Below are 17129 nucleotides of genomic sequence, written 5' to 3'. Positions count from 1 at the left end.
CAGTTGCTATGGTAACAATGGAAATGAGGGCTGAGGCTTAGGGATGTGGTAGTGAGATGTGTCCATGATCACCAGGGAAGCGACTACCACCTCGTCGGGCACACCGAGTCCTCATATCCTCTTCCTGGCGACCTCCGCATCCTGGCATTCCACAGCTGACAACGCTATCAGCATCTGGGCGGCGTAATAGGTCGCCATGATGATGGCACGCGAGTGTGGCACGGGGAAGCAGAACTTGTTGACAGCAATGGTGAGGTCGGACACCATGAAGAGAACGGCGCCCAGGCAGGCCGACAGCTTGGTCCAGGTCCACAGATCGTTGGCTAATTGAAGGCCTGCGATGGCCCTCCAGCCCATGAAGCCGATGAGAGCGATGTAGACGGCCACCAGGTAGGTGAAGGGGCCCGACAGGTAAGGGTAGAGGAGAAAGTAGCTCAAACTGGACACCGCCGTGATCACCAGGCCTGCACACACGTTGAGGGGCTTCATCCCAAAGGCAGATGAGTAGAGGATGTGGGTGATGGCAAACATCAGAAGACCTGTGGGATCATATAAATATGAAATGTGACCTTACATCTCATTAGTTAAAGCCATTTGTAGTAATGGTAATGGTAATGGTAATGGTAATGGTAATGGTAATGGTAATGGTAATGGTAATGGTAATGGTACCCTCCATCTGGTACTTTTACAATCAGTAACTGTTACATTTGTTCACTTCCTGCTTTCCTAATATAGTTTAAGTTTTTAATTTTTAATTTTTAATTTTTAATTTTTAATTTTTAATTTTTAATTTTTAATTTTTAATTTTTAATTTTTAATTTTTAATTTTTTCCAATGACATAATGGGTATTCCCTGAGATCATATTTCTCCTCTCTTGTGGAGAAGTATTGGATGACATTTTTAGCTAATTGGTTATTTTTAGCCTTATGCATTATGAAGATTGAAGTATTTGTGATTTTAGAAATAAGGAGTTAGTATATTCTCTGTAGGCGGCATTATGAATTATCCTTACTGGCCTTTTTTTGCAGTACATTTAGCGAGTGAAGATTGTTTTTATAGTTATTAGCCCATATTTCCACACAATAAGTAAGATATGGTAGAACCAGAGAGCAATTATGTTGTATATTTGTAATATGAGGTTTCCAGCTCATATTTTCATCTATTTTGATCCCCAGAAATTTATTTTCGTTCACCTTTTCAATGTCCGCACCGTCTATTTGTATTTACAAAGTATTTACAAAGTATAGCAGAAACTTGACTAACTGCATGGATTAGAGGAATCGAAGGATAAATGCTGCCAAAATGTCAAAAAATGTCAAAATGTCAAAAACTTACCACTTCCACACAAAATGAGAGGAGAAGCTTTTTTTCACTCAATCTCACTCAAATGTTGGTTCGGCTCTGTACGCTTACTACATATAAGTATACTACATATGACTTGTCTTTCAATATTTGCCTTAGTCAACCATGAAACATAATTTTTTTAAATTAACAATAAACATTAAAAAAAAAAAACATTATAGTGAGGGAGCGATATTGGAACCACGCTATAGCGAGGGACCATTGTACCGCAGTTCAAGGTCACATGTCATTTGTGACAATTTCCGCCGACCAATCAACAAGACTATAGCGTGTTTTTAACGTAGCATTAAACTTATGTACCAATGAAAGCGTGCAGATACAGATAATATCATATTGCGCAGGCTACGGGATCACTGTAGGGACAGGACAGATGGCCGCCGCTAGCACAGCACGCTCCCGAGCTAACTAATTACTTATTCTAAACTGAAAAAAGTGTTTGAAAAAAATTCCAAAAATGTACCACTTCCACACAAAATGAGAGGAGAAGTTTTTTTTTCACTCAATCTAAATGACTCCATGCAGTGTAAAAACTAATGTAATCTCACATCATATCTGATAACTTTGAATGGATTTCACTGCTTTGGAAGAAACAATTGAACGACAGTAATCCCATTAAGATAATAGCCAATCTAAGTATCACTTGTAAACGGAATTGTTCTTTAACCCTCCTCTTGTGTTAGAGTCGGCACCGACTTGTTTTACATTTTAATGCATAAAAAGAATCACATAACATTTGTTTATTGCATTTATAAGGCTTTTTGACTATTTCAACAAAATAAAACAAAAAAATAATTTTTACTACATTTTAAAATGGTCTGGTTGAAATTATGACCACTGTATTGTTAGGGTCGGTTTCGACCCGGTTATAATAATATCACTATAAAGCAATATTTTGAGCCAAAACTGAAATTGAAAAAGTGTACAATTAGCAACCAGCTCCTCTTCTTATCACGTAAGCTTCAGGGGATTCTAACTTTGTTGCTGAAAACAATAACTTTTTCTACCTTTTTTTTACATTAATATATATGGGTCAAAATTGGCTGGGCCGCATCAGGTTTTGCAAAACACGCATAAAAATATACAAACTTTTTCAGTGCTTTGGTTCCGATTTTCTACAATAAAAGCTCTGATAAAACATTCCACTGTTCTCAAATATCTTAATTTTTATTTTTCTGTACAAAATAAAATGAAAAATAAACAAATCAAGAATAAAGAAAATCAATCAGTAATAAATAAATATAATAAAACGCCAAATAATAAAAACTTAAGAAACCATATATAGTTGGTGGGTAGACAAATTTATTTTTTTCAGATTAAAATGAACAAAGCATTATTAGAGCCCTGTAGACATGACAAAACACGACTATAGTCACATTTATACTCTTTTTATTTACAACATATTGCGCAACTGCAGGGTCTTGAGACACATGCTAACTCGCAAACTAGAGAGCTAGCGACCTAAACGGTAGCCTTCAAGTTATTTCCTTTAAACTTAAATAGCCAAAAAATTACCACTTCCACACGGATAGGGAGGATAACTATTAACAGTTATTTAACCTTTAACATGAACATTAATCAAACGTAATAATTTTTTTCTGGGTACATGATACCATACAGCATCCGTAGCCTTCAAGTTATTTCCTTTAAACTTAAATAGCCAAACACTTACCACTTCCACACGGATAGGGAGGATAACTATTAACAGTTATTTAACCTTTAACATGAACATTAATCAAACGTAATAATTTTTTCTGGGTACATGATATCATACAGCATCCATATCAAACTTGCGCGGGCCGCAATAACATTAAACTTTCATATCAAGGCAGGGGGCCTCAAACTAGTATTCTGCAGGCCACATTTGGCCCGCGGGCCGCATGTTTGAGACCCCGATTCATTTGACCATTTTTGGAAATTGAAATGGAGGGGTACAGTGACAAAAAAAGGCCTACATGCCCACACCAAAAGTATTAAAAGCAATATTTTCATGAAGCCTAAGAAGGTAACCAAGACATGAGAAGCAAATTTGATGGTAACTTATTATTTTTAGTGTATTTTATATCTGATTTAATACACGGGTCAAAACCCACCCGTTAACATAAGAGATGATACCCGAAAGCAAACACAAGAGGAAGGTTAAGGCAGCCCATTCATTTCAAAGTATGCAACTCAGTATGTAGTATAAAGTATCTTCTCACCATGGACGAAGTAGCCTTGCTCCTGCCAAATGAGGAAGGCGTCCCCCAGGGCGGAAAAGATGAGGCCAGCCAGGATCTTTCGAGCGCTGGAGTGAGCCCCGAGGAAGCTGAAGCCGTGTGCCAGGAGAAACACCCACAGGCAGAAGATGGGTAGACATTTGATAAGTGCGCTAAACCAAGATGGACTTGAGGTTGGCAGCCACAGGACGAAGTAAACGCAGGTTGACTTGAAGAACGGCACCAGCTTGGGGCCTTCACTCTTGACCTGGAAACAGCAAAGATATGTTGATCGTCATTATAGCCTTATTGTGATGATATTACGTCCCATTTGTCTATTCTATTATTTATTTATGCCCATAAAATGATCACAGGAAACAATCAGGCCAAGATGAGCAACAAATCAAAAAGTAGTACTTCACATAAAGTACAAGAGTGGTTTGTGTTGGTACTAGAAAAAGCCTCCCCTGCCCTCCTTGTGGTGCCCAATCAGACACGCATGTGTTGTTTTGATGCTGAAGTGAAACAACACGTCTATGCAATTGCATGACCGCCTATAACCTTCCTCTTCCTCCTTGCTTTCTTTCCCTTCTTCCTCTTCTACTCGTGTCCTTGGGAATTCCTGCCTTTGTAAATAGTACTTCTTGTTTCTGTTTAAAATACATGATGCCCGTTGGAGTTACAAAGCAAACAAAGCCACGTTTCCACAGAATCACCCGTGGTTCCGATGAATCGAACATACAAAAGCAAAGGTCAGTGGGTGGTTCGAGCACATGAAGGTTGTTGTTTTTAGTGTGAAAGCTGAGAAAGACGAGATGAGTGGGAGAAAGAGTGGTCACAGTCGTGATGGGAAAACTCAGTTCTTTGTATTGACTTAAGTTCTCATGAGGCCGCACGGTGGGCTAGTGGTTAGCATGTAGGCCACACAGTCCGGAGATCGTGAAGACCTGGGTTTGATTCTCTGCTTGGACGTCTCTGTGTGGAGTTTTCATGTTCTCACGGTTTTCTCCGGGTACACCGGTTTCCTCCCACATTCCAAAAAGATCTGTTGCTTTTTCCCCCACCTTTTCAATACAATCATACACATGTAACACTTGCAGTGTAACAGTGTAACAGTGTAACAGTGTAACAGTGTAACAGTGTAACAGCGTAACAGTGTAACAGTGTAACAATGTAACAGTGTAACGACATAACAGTGTAACGGCATAACAGTGTAACGGCATAACAGTGTAACGGCGTAACAGTGTAACTATGTAACAGTGCAACGGCATAACAGTGTAATGCCGTAACAGTGTAACGATGTAACAGTGTAACGACGTAACAGTGTAACGACGTAACAGTGTAACGGCGTAACAGTGTAACGACGTAGCAGGGTAACGATGTAGCAGTGTAACGATGTAACAGTGTAACGACGTAACAGTGTAACGGCGTAACAGTGTAACGACGTAGCAGGGTAACGATGTAGCAGTGAAACAATGTAACAGTGTAACGACGTAACAGTGTAATGACGTAACAGTGTAACGACGTAACAGTGTAACGACGTAACAGTGTAATGGCGTAACAGTGTAATGACGTAACAGGGTAACGATGTAGCAGTGTAACGACGTAACAGTGTAACGACGTAACAGTGTAACGACGTAACAGTGTAACGGCGTAACAGTGTAATGACGTAACAGTGTAATGACGTAGCAGGGTAACGATGTAGCAGTGAAACAATGTAACAGTGTAACGACGTAACAGTGTAACGACGTAACAGTGTAACGACGTAACAGTGTAACGGCGTAACAGTGTAATGACGTAGCAGGGTAACGATGTAGCAGTGAAACAATGTAACAGTGTAACGACGTAACAGTGTAACGATGTAACAGTGTAACGACGTAACAGTGTAACGACGTAACAGTGTAACGACGTAACAGTGTAACGACGTAACAGTGTAGCGACATAACAGTGTAACGACATAACAGTGTAACATTATAACGTGTAAGGACGTAACAGTGTAACGACGTAACAGTAACAGCGTAACAGTGTAACAGCGTAACAGTGTAACAACGTAACAGTGTAACAACGTAACAGTGTAACAACGTAACAGTGTAACGATGTAACAGTGCAACGATGTAACAATGTAACAGTGTAACGCCGCAACAGTGTAATGACGTAACAATGTAACATCATAACAGTGTAATGACGTAACAGTGCAAAGATGTAACAGTGTAACAACATAACAGCGTAACTACATAACTGTGTAACGACATAACAGTCTAACGGCATAACAGTGTAACAGTGTAACGACGTTACAGTGTAATGACGTAACAGGGTAACGATGTAGCAGTGTAACGATGTAACAGTGCAATGATGTAACAGCGTAACGACGTAACAGTGTAACAACTTAACAGTGTAGCGACAACAGTGTAACGACATAACAGTGTAACGACATAACAGTGTAACATTATAACAGTGTAACATTATAACAGTGTAACGACATAACAGTGTAACATTATAACAGTGTAACGGCATAACAGTGTAACAACATAACAGTGTAACAACATAACAGTGTAACATCATAACAGTGTAATGACGTAACAGTGTAACAACGTAACAGTGTAACAACTTAACAGTGTAATGATGTAACAGTGTAACGATGTAACAGTGTAACGACGTAACAGTGTAACGATGTAACAGTGTAACGATGTAACAGTGTAACAACATAACAGTGTAACAATGTAACAGTGTAACGGCGTAACAGTGTAACGGCGTAACAGTGTAACGACGTAACAGTGCAACGACTTAAGTGTAACGACTTAACAGTGACGTCCTAACTGGCTTCCTTATTAAATGTAGCGAGCATTGAGAAAGTGAACGAGTTAACAGAGACGGGTACACATGATTCCCAATTCAGTAAAACACTCGACTTTTTAATGACTCATTTGTGATTCGCACATCTCTCGGTCAAAGAGCAGTAAGACTACGCCTCATACAAGGGGAAGATGAGAGCGCTGGTACAATTACTATTAAACTATTCAGCGGCAGCATTGACTGACAAAGCTAAAGCGACACTTGTGTTCAGTGTTCACAAAAGAGGAAGTGGGGCAGAAGAGGGGAAGCGGGCGAATGCATGCACAGTGTAAGGACACTCGGAAGGATAGATGGGAGGAGGGGATCCTCCATGATGGATCCTACAGTTTGGTTTAACAACGAGGGAGACATCTCCATTGATTTTCACTTATTGAAGGCAAACATGAAGGCAGCACGCCAGCTGAAAACTTATCAAATGAGAGCTAAAAGCTTCCCTCCCATCAGCGTTGAACCCATCAGAGACTAAATGCACACAAAAAGGTTATTTATAGCCGTGTTGGCCACAAGTGACCTTGCTGTACTTTACGCCTGTCTGCTATTGTGTCTCCTCATCAGCAGTTCTTTCCTCCTTCCTGTGCAAGTCAGCTCGACTTCTCCCTGCCTTTCCCCCCCACCCCCCTCCACCACCACCTCACCCCCACCTCCTCCACATTACCATTACCGTGTTCACACATTTCCACATGCAGTGCATACACACTTTAGCGAGATAAGCATCGCATTTTACTTTCTGTTTACATTTGCCTCCTGATGCCATTTATTCCAAAACAGAATTAGACTGCGGGACGGCTGAGGGATTTTTCCAGGGAGGGGCCACTGGACACTAAGTGTCCTTGATATAAAAGTTTAATGTTAGTGCGGCCCGCTCAAGTTTGATATGGATGCTGTATGGTATCATGTACCCAGAAAAAAATATTACGTTTGATTCACGTTCATGTTAAAGGTTAAATAACTGTTAATAGTTATCCTCCCTATCCGTGTGGAAGTGGTAAGTTTTTGGCTTTTTTAAGTTTACAGGAAATAACTTGAAGGCTACCGTTTAGGTCGCTAGCTCTCTAGTTTGCGAGTTAGCATGTGTCTCAAGACCCTGCAGTTGCGCAATATGTTGTAAATAAAAAGAGTATAAATGTGACTATAGTCGTGTTTTGTCATGTCTACAGGGCTCTAATAATGCTTTGTTCATTTTAATCTGAAAAAAATAAATTTGTCTACCCACCAACTATATGTGGTTTCTTAACTTTTTATTATTTGCTGTTTTATTATTATTATTATTATTATTATATTTATTTATTACTGATTGATTGATTTTCTTTATTCTTGATTTGTTTATTTATTTTTCATCTTATTTTGTGCAGAAAAATAAAAATTAAGTGCACTGTTGCTGTGCTGAGACAGCAGGGTGGGGACAGAACAGGCTATATCTTCTGTGCTTCTTTAACTACTTGATGAAGATGAAGGCGAGGCTGGCCACAATAAAAGGCCTATGCAAAATGTGCACCCATTGAGCGTGTTTGGGATGCTCTCCATTTACATTTGAAGCAAACGGTGGTCACAACAGATACCCTCTGGACATACAGTATGGCCTTTTATTGTGGCCAACTAAAGACACACATGCAAAATAATCATGGAGTCGCTATTTCCATCAGCGCTAACCAACTAAAAGGCATTTTTGGAATGAATAATTCATGAGATGTGTATGTGTGGGTGGGTGGGGCACAAATATCCACTCCATTATCTCTTCAGCTTTCAATGCACACGCACCCACATTAAAAAACAAATGTCACAGCCATTGCCAAACAACGCTTTTCATAACTCTTACCATTAACAATGAATGAGTTCTTCCTCAGCCCAAGCTACATGATACATTTTATAGAAATTGCCGAGGTAGTATTTCACCAAGCAAACAAACCATAATACAAGATAATACAAGGTAATACAAGGTGTGTCTTAACATAAATAAACACAGGTACAGTACTGAATGAAATCTCATCGGTAAGCCAATACGCATCCGATATTCAGGCTGACTCACATGTTACTCAAGTGTCACCGCATGGCATCATTTTTCAATATGTGGCCAGGTGGAAAAAGTCTGGACACGCTTAACTTGTGATATTTATGTCATGGGACGAAAGGCTGCACAGTAAGGAACATATGAATAAAGTAAGCTTGATTGGGCAACTTTTATGACTTATAACATGACATATCTTAAACATTACCCAAACCATAATGTTGATTACCAGGTTAGGTGGATGGATGGATGGATGGATGGATGGATGGATGGATGGATGGAAAGATAGATAATAATCTGTACAAATAATTTGTACTAATAATTTAATTTAGAATAAATAATAATAATATAAAATAAATAAATAAATAAAACATAATAAATAAAATAATATAAAAATATTGCTATACAGTATTTTCACAAAAAGCTTGTAAAACATACTTCTAGAGAGCACCATAAATAAATAAATAAATAAATAAATAAATAAATAAAACATAATAAATAAAATAAGAATATAAAATAATAATATAAAAATACTGCTATACAGTATTTTCACAAAAAGCTTGTAAAACATACTTCTAAAGAACACCGTAAATAAACAAATAAATAAAACATAATAAAATAAGAATATAAAATAATAATATAAAAATACTGCTATACAGTATTTTCACAAAAAGCTTGTAAAACATACTTCTAAAGAACACCGTAAATAAATAAATAAATAAATAAATAAATAAATAATACATAATAATACATAATAAAGAAAATAATAATATAAAAATACTGCTATACAGTATTGTCACAAAAGCTTGTAAAACATACTTCTAAAGAGCACCATAAATAAATAAATAAATAAATAAATAAATAAATAAATAATATAAAAATACTGCTATACAGTATTTTCACAAAAAGCTTGTAAAACATACTTCTAAAGAGCACCGTAAATAAATAAATAAAACATAATAAATAAAATAATAATATAAAATAATAATATAAAAATACTGCTATACAGTATTTTCACAAAAAGCTTGTAAAACATACTTCTAAAGAACACCGTAAATAAATAAATAAATAAATAATTAAATAATACATAATAAATAAAATAATATAAAAATACCGCTATACAGTATTGTCACAAAAGCTTGTAAAACATACTTCTAAAGAGCACCATAAATAAATAAATAAATAAATAATATAAAAATACTGCTATACAGTATTTTCACAAAAAGCTTGTAAAACATACTTCTAAAGAACACCGTAAATAAATAAATAATTAAATAATACATAATAATACATAATACATAAAATAATATAAAAATACTGCTATACAGTATTTTCACAAAAAGCTTGTAAAACATACTTCTAAAGAGCACCATAAATAAATAAATAAATAAATAATCTAAAAATACTGCTATACAGTATTTTCACAAAAAGCTTGTAAAACATACTTCTAAAGAGCACCGTTGTCGCATACACTTAGTGAGAGAACAGAGCGGAGAGACATGTGTCATTTCGTCTTTGTCTTTGGTTCACATCGTCTTCACATCTGACCTCAAGTGAACCAAACCCCACCAGAATTTACTTGAAAGCGAACCAAAACTCATCTCTCAGGTCTTTTGAACCAAATCACACACAAAACGCTAATAGATGATCGCAATTGATGATTTCTGTACGCTGTGTTGACATAAACATTCGTCCTTAGTTGAACTTGAACCAGCGCCTCTATTTCAGACATCACATGACGCTACTTTCCATCTCATTGTAATCCGGGGGGGGGGGGGGCTTGGCTGGGTCTAAATTAATTTGACAAATTCACACTGCTTGTCGCTATGGGAACTGGTCTGGCCGGCATGCATTCTTTCACACAGGCTGCCCTCACAGTAATCACACCGGCTTCACATGAGGGGCCGAGTTACAACACTCCATCCTTCATGGCCCCTGCTAAGAGGCTAACCTTTCGTTGCAGCTCAGTTGTTAAGTAAGACGATGCTGGGGCCACTTGAATTATTCACGTTGCTGACACTATTGTTTGTTGCCATCTTTTCTCTGTGACACTTTGATCAATATTGGATGGGATTAATGGGCTCGCCTCAGCTGAACACTCGGGATGGGCGTATTGGTCTAAATATTAATTATATCAATATCGGGAAATAAAGTAGTCAAGCCAGTGAATGTACATATTAATACCAAAATCCAAGTAAAATAACTATTGACTAATGCTTTAATTTACCAGAGCGATAACATTAGCATTAGGGATACCAATAACTTTGATAACCAATAATTTTGTAATAGCTAATGTAGATTTAAATTAGTTTGTACACACCTGGATGTAGAGTGTCTGTGAGTATTTTAAAAAGCTCTATACAAATAAAATGTATGATTATTATTATTTAAGAACAACACAAACAAGTGTGGATTTGACAAAGTACAATACATGTACATTTGGCCTCACCAAATATCAACAATTTAAAGGCACAGTCACCGAATTCTTCCCCCATTTTGAAACTGCTCAAGTAAAAAAAAAAGCAATATTTACTTATTTATATTTACTTGTCACTGGATTAAAACCAAAATGTTAACTTTAACGCCACCGCTACTATAGCATGTACAAAACATTAAAGGGACGCCGAGCAGCGTACAGCGCATGCGTCGTTCCGAAGCACAGGAAAGAAAAACAGACAAAAAAGGTAGTCACGTGACATTTTTTGCCTTTAGTCAGTGCCTTTCGGAATTGATGGAACCGTCCCGCACTTGCTGCAGTAACTTGCCAGCGTCACATAAATACCTGTACGTTCACAACGTAATAACATTGGCATGACATTCCCCGCCATACACATTATTAGAAGCCGGGAACACAGTGAAGCCTTTAATAAGCATGTCTGCCTTTTATTTACGGGAACACTGTAATAATCAAACTAGCAAACGTCACCGCTTACTTTGGCCGTGATACTCACCACAGTGACCGGAGAAACCATCTCGATAACGGATGACGAAAGCGACAGATAAGCAGGTTTAGGTCCAGTCCTCTTGTTTATGTTCGGATTGAGAGAGAAAGAGATGCCGATTGTTTTTGTCCTCTCTCCGGTGGGCGGTCTGACGTCCGGTGGGCGGGGAGTGGCTTGTCCCTACTAGCCAATAGGAGCAGAGATTCGTCGGATAGTGGGCGAGGTAAATGTGATGGACGCCCAGATGGGAGGAGCTAATTTTATGTTTACATCTGGGAGCAGATGGCCTTGTATTTACATTTGACAGAACTTCAGCTTGTTGGTTACCTTTGTCTGAAACGTCTTAATTAAACACTTAGTGATGACTTATTAACACCTTATACAACTTATAAACGTCATCTTATTTGAAATTCTAAGTAGTAAAGTGAACTTAGTGGACCTCGTGAAACGTTACACATTGATTAAAACAAATAGAAAAATTATTAAACGCAACTGACCAAATGTAAATGATGAATTTGGACTGGAGTGCCTAAAATACATGTACAGTAAAGTTGATTTAATACAAGAGGCATTATTGAGAATCCCACTAGGGGGCGACGTCACAGTTCTGGAGCATTCAAGAGAGCACGTATGACGCGTTCTTTTTAGAATGGCGCCATCATGTGGTGGACTAGTGTAAATGTCACATGCGGAAGTGTTTATATTCAGCTTTTCCTAATTATTTCGTTGTCACACTGTTTTTAACGTTTGACACTTGAATAAATAAATCAACTTAAACCGCTTCCCATGAAAAAGTAAATCATTTTTAGAATGTACTACATACACGACTGAATAAAAAAAAAACTCGTCTGTCAAATACGGAAGTACGTAGCACTGACTTATCTCATTTCCGGAAAACAGCTTCAACCCTTCCATATTTCGGTGTTGCTTGTCGGTACTGTGGCTAGTAATGACCGAATTTATCAAATTACTTTTAATTTCAGAATGTATTAATGTAATTGAGCCACTTATAACGGCCTAAGGTCGTACGAAAGTGCTACTTTACCTTCCAGGCTGATTGGGTTAGCGCTGGCACAGGGCTAGCTAACTTTGCGACTTTGTGCTAGCGTAGGTGGCAACGCAAAGTAGTCTCATCGCACCAGTTTTCCACATAATCGACAGATTTTTTTACAAATAAGTTCCCGAGTTAAGACTCTAGTGACGTTGACGTAAAGCCCAGACACAGTGCTATAAGGTGTGTGAGCTGAAAAGTATAACTTTTGCTCATTTCAAAAAGACAGCTGAAACGGCAGTATATACTGCCAACATGATGGATTTTGACAACGTATTAACAATCGCCACTCAAAACCAGGGGAGTGTACAGGTAAGTGAAATAACTCATTTTCTTTTAATTTTTCAGTAATATATGAGTTTCGTCGAGCACACAAACGTTAGCTAGTCTCTTTATGACAGCGAGGCTCCCCTAATACAGTGTCCGTTAGCAACCTAGCTGCTAACTTTTACGTCCCCTACCGTAAATCGTCGTTCTTACACTTGGCAGATGGACAACAAACAATATTATTCATCTGTTAGATTCACATTCCCATATAACACTCCCTCCATTAAGAACTCTATGACTATTCGTTCATACTGTGCGGTATTCATTATTTTTGGTGAGCTGATTTTATATTCAAAATTCTACAAACTCTGTTATGCATTGTTGACAGAGGTTAACCTACTATTTAAAATATTTGGATAGTAGTGTTTCACTGCCTTTAAATAAATGTACATACTGTACAAAGGTCCACTTGTCTATAAGCTGCAGGTGTCTGTGTTGGAACATATGGAAGTGGCAGTGCTCCAGCCAGGATTAGAATCCCACATTTCCACTTTTCTGACCTATAAATGTTGTTACAATGTTGTATTTTCATGTTAAATTATGCCAAAACAGATAATGAGGTTCGTGCATATACAAGTAGGCCCTGAAAGAAGTGATCTGTGTCTTATATGGGCTCTAAATTGCGTGCACTCATTAAACGTAACCCTGGAAATCCTTGGGAGTGTGACAAATTCTAGAAGAGGGGCCGGACGTGGACTAAATTAAACAGACCGTTAAGTTCGGAAGCAAGAAGTCCATTGAACTACTGCATAAAAAGAAAATCTGTAGGATCTAGAACACTTTCTGTGTGGGTTATTGAGTGTAGCTGCTCTATAAGAGTCCACAACTTAATACAAAGCACCGGAAATGAGCATAATAAGCCCCTTTAAAGTGCTTTGCACACACTATAAACCTTGCACTCCTACCTCCACTCGGTGTTCCCGGCTTCACTCGTTGGCTCCATTGGAGTTCAACTGTGGGACAAGCAGAAGCTGTCGTAATTATTCACTTATGATATGTCGGATTGGTCAGCACAATCAGAATATGAAAACAATACATAGGCATCCCTCATTTATTAAACTGTTTATTACTTTTTAAATACAGGCTTTTCATTATTAGAGTACTTTAGACATGAAATAACACCCCTATAGTCACATTTACACTCCTATTCTTCTTTGTTTACACCACATTGCTCATCTTTGGTTTGTGAGTATGCAATGTTATGGAATTTAACCCACACATACAGTAGTTTTATAAATGAGGGCCCCGTTGCGCTTTTGGATAAGCCTTCTTAAGGCGGCTTTTTTTGTGTTAAAGTGTTAAATTGTTAGACTTACCCTTTCTTGTAGAATGTTGCACACCACAGATGGACTCTGCTTATTTTGTTGTTTATCTGATCTACACAGAAAAGATACAGTTTACAAGTTGGTCCACCCAAAAAGGATGCGAGGTCAAAAGGTGTAAATCCTGCCGCCGTGCAGGCACTCCTGAAGAGGCGACAACATGAAGCCAGACTGAAAGGTAGGAAAAAAAACACCATTTGTTTTGTAGACATTGTGGACTACATGACAAGACTATTTTGAAATATTTTTTCAGAAAGCGAAATGAAGAAGCAGAAGCAGGATCTTGTGGCGAAAAGGGTAGAGTTGAAGTCCGATCGTAAAGCGAGAGCCATGGCTTCCAGAACTAAAGACAACTTCCATGGTTACAACGGCATTCCAGTGGTGGAAGCCCCAAAGAAGAGGAGGACAAAGGAGGAAATGGAGAAAGAAAAATCAAGAAAAGATGTAACATTTCAAAATGTACTTGACCCAGAGGACGATGAGGACAATTACGAGTACGAGCAGACAGACTCAGAGCCTGATCAAGATCCAGAACCAGTAAGACCCTTAAAAACATCAGTTTTCAGTAGTAGCAGTACCTCCAAGCTCTCCCCTAAAAAACCTAGTGGGCCACCAAAGCCTTCTTCATCCTCGCTGAACTTTGCAGATTTACTGAAATTGGCAGAAAAGAAGCAATATGAACCAGTGGAGTTAAAACCCAAAGCAACGAAGGAAGAAAGGCTCCGCACAGCCGAAGAGCTACGGGAACTCGAAATCGAGCGAAGGGCAAAGCGGCGTATCAAAGACCCTACGACTCAGTCGAGTTCCACCGCAGTCAGAAAAAACCCGTCTGAGAAGGAGCAGAAGAATGGTAAACCACAAAAGAGCTCCTTGCAAAGACCTAGTCAGCCGTGTGGGGTGAAGAAGAAGCCTCAGTCCACACCTTCTTCTAAGACCCCCGTTGGTGACAGAGACAGACCCAAGACTTTAGTACCCTCAAAGGCCGCATCTTCTCAGGTTTCAACCAAACAAGGAGTCCCTAAGCCTTCATCTAGTCATACATCCATCATTTCAAGTGAACTTAGATTAAAAAAGGAAAGCTCTTCATCTGTTCAGGGAAGACCTTCAGGTCCACCTCAATCCAGACCTTTTGGTTCATCTGTCAGAGATCTCAAATCTTCGAATAGTAACCCACAAAAAACTAAACCTACTCAGGGTAGCTCATCGAAGCAGGAACACACATTTGCTAAGTCTGGAAGAGGAGAACCACAAAGATCTGGAAACCAACCCCCGGTAAAATCTAGCGGCAGTTCTGTGGTTAGACCCTCATCAAGTGGCCGTCCTAAAGAAGGGAATAGACCTCAGCCAAGGCCAATGGGGACGCCCCAGACCAAAGCTGGTGTCGGTAGCTTACACGGTCACCCGGCAGGTACCGCAGGCCGGCCGCCAGGGTTCGGACAGGGTCGAGGTACCGGTGGAGGATCGTTGCCCAACAGGAAACCGTCTGGCAGCTTCGGATCTGGGCCTGGGAGACCCAAGTGCACGGTGGTATCTGAGACAATCTCATCAAAGAATATGGGTGGACCCAGACCGGGAGCTCCTTCTCGACCGGGGATGCAACAGATACCCAGACCGGGAGGGCCGACCAGACCGCTGAATAGACCCCCAGGTATGACGGCACTTCATTTGAACTATGAATTTTCTTAACTTCAACTCTTCTTTTTGTTGTTTTTTTTTTTTTTTTTTAAAGTGTATCCCCCAGGAACCATGTTACCGCCCATCACCATCGCATACAAGAGAAAATACGAAGAAGAAGATGAATATGATTCAGAAATGGAAGATTTCATCGACGATGGAGATGACGAGCAGGCAGAGGTTTCCAGACACATTAAGGAAATCTTTGGCTATGACCGAAGCAAGTAAGTTTTTAGCGTATGCTGTAAAAATCAGCCTCAGTATAAAATAACACTTTTTTTTTTTTTTAAACCCATTCAGATACAAAGATGAAAGTGACTATGCTCTTAAATTCATGGAGAGCAGCTGGCAAGATATGCAGAAAGAAGAAGCAAAGAGGTAACTAATGGATGATTCCCATTTATTTCATATTCCTGATTGTTTTTTTGTTTCTTTCCTGCCTATTTTAGTCTCAGAATGGCCGTGCAGGAAGATCTGGAGGAGGAGAAAAAGGAGCAAGAGGAGATGAGAATGAAGAATGCCAAAAGGAAAAAAACAAACTGATGCACTTTAAAACTATTGGAATGGACAATTTAAAAAAAAAAAAAACGTCCTGTCATCTGCCCAGCAACAGGACCACCGGTGTGTGACATTTTCACATGGCAATCACAAAAACCGTACGGGACCCCTTTTGTGTTATTTGCACTTCCCTCTCTTTGAGTGACACATGACACTGGAAGATTTGCGTTTTGCTTTAAATCAAATCCAGAGATAACATTTAAATCAGAATATATAGAGAAATGTTTCAAGTGTTTATTTAGGCTGTAGTGAAAGATTCAGTTTCTTTCTTTTCCCCTGTTATTTATTTCCTTGTCATTGCAAAGTCCTATTTCCTAAAAAAAAACATAACGTTTCAGATTTTGAGTGCGGAGGAGTGGTATTGTCTCTTTTTAAGATGGACTATACATAAATTGGCATAAAATGACAGCTGCCAGTGTCACACATTTCACACAATTGATTGTAAAGTCAGTTGACCCCACAGAAAACATTTGTAAATTTGTGTTCCTTTTTAAAACATTTTCAAACAAAACTTTGCTTCGGGGTTGTGTTTTCAAACCTGCATTTCGGTAGTGACGTAATACAATTCTAATGAATGGGCTATTTTATATATGGAATACGTTTATAAATTAAAACTGCAAGCAGTGATGAGCGGGCTCGAGCACCCCGACGCGCTCGGGGGTACGCGCGGGTCGGGGGTACGCGCGGGTCGGGGTCGCGCGCGCGACCGGACGGGCGCGCGGACGCGCCGTACGAAAAACCGCGGCGAGCGGATAAGCGGTAAGGGAGTCACGGCACTTGCAATTTTCCGCCAGGAGGGGGCGACAGCGGCGGCGAGGCGGGTGCGCGGTTACGTCCCG

At 39.1% G+C, this 17129-nt stretch overlaps 2 protein-coding genes across 2 annotated transcripts; one reads left to right on the top strand and one right to left on the bottom strand.

Annotated features, from left to right (window-relative positions):
• Positions 1-101: 101 nt before the first annotated feature.
• Positions 102-11530, bottom strand: tmem86a (transmembrane protein 86A). Its single transcript, XM_058076464.2, has 3 exons — positions 11368-11530; positions 3562-3826; positions 102-539 (listed from the first exon to the last, which is right to left on the bottom strand). Exons 1-3 carry the CDS (start codon positions 11386-11388, stop codon positions 112-114), a joined length of 714 nt encoding a protein of 237 aa, XP_057932447.1. The 5' UTR covers positions 11389-11530; the 3' UTR covers positions 102-111.
• Positions 11531-12235: 705 nt separating this feature from the next.
• Positions 12236-16807, top strand: spty2d1 (SPT2 chromatin protein domain containing 1). The gene is made up of 6 exons (XM_058075927.2): positions 12236-12721; positions 14122-14236; positions 14312-15706; positions 15788-15956; positions 16033-16110; positions 16182-16807. The coding sequence occupies exons 1-6, from the start codon at positions 12665-12667 to the stop codon at positions 16273-16275; spliced, it is 1908 nt and encodes a 635-aa protein (XP_057931910.2). The 5' UTR covers positions 12236-12664; the 3' UTR covers positions 16276-16807.
• Positions 16808-17129: the final 322 nt, after the last annotated feature.

The sequence above is a fragment of the Doryrhamphus excisus genome, linkage group LG1, assembly GCF_037039965.1.
Source record: "Doryrhamphus excisus strain RoL-2023G ecotype Guam linkage group LG1, RoL_Dexc_Guam_v1.1, whole genome shotgun sequence".
Taxonomy (NCBI): domain Eukaryota; kingdom Metazoa; phylum Chordata; class Actinopteri; order Syngnathiformes; family Syngnathidae; genus Doryrhamphus; species Doryrhamphus excisus.
This window is presented reverse-complemented; position numbering and strand designations above follow the sequence as displayed.